This window comes from Emiliania huxleyi (assembly GCF_000372725.1).
Source record: "Emiliania huxleyi CCMP1516 unplaced genomic scaffold EMIHUscaffold_536, whole genome shotgun sequence".
NCBI classification, from domain to species: domain Eukaryota; phylum Haptophyta; order Isochrysidales; family Noelaerhabdaceae; genus Emiliania; species Emiliania huxleyi.
The window spans coordinates 40173-43584 of record NW_005197974.1 but is presented as its reverse complement, the minus strand read 5'-3'; the positions used below and the strand labels follow the sequence as shown (position 1 = coordinate 43584).

General features: G+C 68.5%; 2 protein-coding genes across 2 annotated transcripts in view; one reads left to right on the top strand and one right to left on the bottom strand.

Annotated features, from left to right (window-relative positions):
- Nucleotides 1-874, bottom strand: part of EMIHUDRAFT_246913 (hypothetical protein) — a gene marked incomplete at both ends in the record, with an annotated part of 1746 nt that extends 872 nt beyond the window's left edge. Inside the window, 2 exons of the mRNA XM_005765739.1 lie at nt 107-475; nt 635-874. Coding sequence (XP_005765796.1) covers nt 107-475; nt 635-874 — 609 coding nt within the window. The remainder of the gene's footprint in view (nt 1-106; nt 476-634) is intronic.
- Nucleotides 875-1612: 738 nt separating this feature from the next.
- Nucleotides 1613-3200, top strand: EMIHUDRAFT_445855 (hypothetical protein). The gene is made up of 2 exons (XM_005765738.1): nt 1613-2661; nt 2987-3200. Exon 1 carries the CDS (start codon nt 1626-1628, stop codon nt 2040-2042), a length of 417 nt encoding a protein of 138 aa, XP_005765795.1. The 5' UTR covers nt 1613-1625; the 3' UTR covers nt 2043-2661; nt 2987-3200.
- Nucleotides 3201-3412: the final 212 nt, after the last annotated feature.

Below are 3412 nucleotides of genomic sequence, written 5' to 3'. Positions count from 1 at the left end.
CGGAGGCGGAGAGCGAGGCGGGCAGCGAGGGCGGCGGCGGGGCGGGGCCGGGCTCCGAGGCGCCGTCGCGGCCAGAGGAGGGGAGGGAGGGGAGGCAGTTCCCAACCTCGCCCAGCGTCTTGCGCGTGGGCGGCTGGTAGAGGGGCGCGCCGACCAGCGACTCGGCGCCGTCCCAAAAGCCGCGCCAGCCGGGCGCGTCGCAGGGGCCTCCGCCGCCGGGCGAGCCTTGCGAGCCGTGCGAGGCGGCCGCCTGCCGCGAGAGGGCCGCCTCGACGAGCTGCAGCACGTCGAGCACGCCGACGGGCGCCCCGTCCTCGGCGACGACTGGGATGCGGCGATAGCCCCCATACTGCAGCTGGTGCAGCGCCTGCAGCACGGTCGTGCTCGCGGGCATCGAGTCGGGCCGGCGCGTCATGATGCCCTCCACCGCCGAGCCCGCGTCGAGCCCCGCCGCGACGGCGCGGAAGGCGACGTCCTTGGAGGTGACGATGCCGGCGATGCCGCCCTCGCCCGCCGCCGCCGCGCCGGCGCGGTGGACGAGGACGGCGCCGCGGCCGGCGCGGACGGCGGCGGCGGCGGCGGCGACGCTGCAGTCCGAGGCGATGGAGACGGCGCCGAGCTGCTCGCCGAGCACCTCGGAGAGGGTCGGCGTGAAGAGCTTGGAGACGAGGCTGTCGACGGTGCCCGCCGCCGCCGCGGCGGTGAGGCCCGAGCGCGAGAGGGCGGAGCTCATCGCCGAAGAGACGTGCGACAGGTGCCGCTCGAGCCGCGCGATGGCGTCGTACAAGCAGGCGCGCATGTCGAGGATCCCGACCACGGGAGAGCTGCCCGACGGCGGCAGCACCGGAAGGTGGCGGAAGCGCTTCTCCACCATGGTGGTGAGGGCGTCCACCGCGGCGTCGGTCGAGCGCACGCACCTGGTGGGTAGGTCGGCTTGGGTCGGGGCCGGGCTAGGTCGTGGGCTTGGGTCGGGGCCGGGCTAGGTCGTGGGCTTGGGTCGGGGCCGGGCTAGGTCGTGGGCTTGGGTCGGGGCCGGGCTAGGTCGTGGTGAGGATGGGAGGTGGTGGTGGTGGTGGTTAGGTGGTGGCGGTGGTGAGGAGGGGTTAGGTGGTGGTGGTGGTGGTGAGGATGAGAGGAGGTGGTGGTGGTTAGGTGGTAATGTAATCGATGTCCGTCGGGTTAGGTGGTGGCGCGGACCGTGGAGAGGCAGTCATCGTGACCTCGACCGTCTCGACGGACGGGTCGCCGCCCTCGGCCAGCACGCGTGCGATGTCCGTGTCGGTGATGATGCCGAGCAGCTCGCCGGCCGCATCAACAACGATTGCCGCATCAGCATTCTTCTCGCGCATCCTCGCCGCGGCGCCGGCGACGCTCGACGACGGCTCGACCGCGAGCGCTGGCCTGGGGCGCAGGGCAGCGACGGTGCGGCTGGAGGAAAGCGACATGAGGGCCTGAACGAGGCCGCTTGGACAGCTGCCGTTTTTGAGAGCGGGAAAGGAAGAAAAGCGTGACCCGCTGGTCTGCTTCTTTTCTTCCACCCGGATTTCAACAAGGAAAGCCGGGTATTTTTTTTTCTGTGTTCCGCGCCGAATTTCATCGCTGGAAAGGCCGACGGCATAAGTGTTATGCTGGGGTTCGCGGCTCCGCCGGCGGACATCGTGTTTCCGGTGCGCGTCGAGCCGCGCGCATACTTTGCGAACGAGCGTACGCTCCTCAACTGGTTCGATCTAGCGGCAACGCTTACCATTGTCGGGGCTGCGCTCCAGAGCGGCCGCAATTCGTTCACCGTCCAATCTGTGGGCCTCGCGCTCAGCTGCCCGGCGGCTGCCTTTGTGCTCTACGCGTTGCGCATGTACGCGCTGCGCTTCAACTCGCTAGAGTACAAGCGACCTCAGAACTTTGAGGATCAGGGAGGCACGCTCCTTCTGGCGCTCCTCCTGACAGTCATGATCGTCACTCAGAGCTCTGTGGCCATCCTCGCAGCAAAGGGCAGCGAAGGTGGCAGCATGCGCGCCTTTGCCGCCTGGCCCATTGTTGCATGACGTGAGGCGGGCGGCCAGGACCGCGCGTACAGCGCCAAGCGTGGGGTTCAGAGTGTTCGCGTCCGTCGTGCGCGGTCACCCCTCACGTGAGCCGCGTCTCGTTTCGTCGTCGTCGGGCACCACGGCGACACCAGGACGGCTCTCCAAAATGACCGTCGGTCAGCTCCGCTCTGCGTCTGCCGCTCGACGCCGTATGTGCGGGGCTAGGTGTGGGCGGGCGAACCGGGGATTTCCCCTCGTAGCTACCGCCGGCGGTGAGCCGGCGGTAGTGGGGGAAATGGTGATTTTTGAATGAACGCCTCGCGCAAAACCACCGCTACCATGCCAAAGAAGACCCTTGTGGGCTATCCAGAACACCTAAGATCATGCCCTAGCTCTAAAGTGGGCCACACATGGCCGGCTACCTGCTACCTCCAAGCGGGTCGCACGGAGACACGGGAAGCCAAGGCTGCCGCAAGCCGCCTCCGGGTGCAGGGGCCCGGCGCGGTGGGCGGGGGCAACGACCCGGTAGCTGGCCGCGCCTCCCCCCCCCCCGCCCGTCGCCGCTGCACCCCTTGCCGCGGCCCTCGTCGCTGCTGCAGCGACGACAGCCGCGGCACGAGGTCAGACGCGCGGCCTCGGAATCCCTGGTCTGGCCGGTTTTTCGCGGTATCCGCGGCGGGATATGGCGGGATATGGCAGGATATGGCGGGATATGGCGGGATACCGGGAGATACACGCGGATATGATAAGATACGTCGAGGAGGTCGACTGAGCGGCTCCCTCCCCCCCCTGAGCCGAGCGGCCGCACGTGCGCTCTGCGGCCGGAGCGCGGAGAGGCCGGGCGAGGCGGGCAGGATACAGCAGGATATGGCGGGATATGGCGGGATATGGCGGGATATGGCGGGATATGGTCGAGAGATACATCAAGATACCGCAAAAAAACCGGCCAGACTAGGGCTCTCGGAGAGCTCGAGCTAAAGGCGCCGACGGTGGCAGCCGTGGTAGTGGTTGATGGTAGAAGGCTCCTGAGCCGTCGGGCACCACGCTCGACGTCGCCGAGCAGCCGCGCCTGTCGCGAGCGCCTGCGCGTCGGGCGCTGCCGGCTCGACCTCCATTTCCGGCGAGGTGTCGGGCGCGGCGGGCGGCTCCGGCGCCTCGGTGGCGACCGTGGGCTCGGTGGTCGCCTTGGGCTGCCTGTGGATGTTGTCGTTGGCTGATTTCTTATGCTTCTTGCCCGTTCGATGCCTGAGTTGCGAGGCATCTCGGTACACGCGACGGCAGCACGACGTACACGACGAGGACGGCTCCTTGATGGCGACCTGCAGCAGGAGGGGGGGAATGTTTGGAGCGTGGTAGCGGACGCATCGGGGCCGTGGCGTGTATCGAGA

Excerpts from the sequence above, each read along its gene's own strand:
- EMIHUDRAFT_445855 (XM_005765738.1), top strand. The coding sequence starts at position 1,626 with ATGCTGGGGTTCGCGGCTCCGCCGGCGGACATCGTGTTTCCGGTGCGC.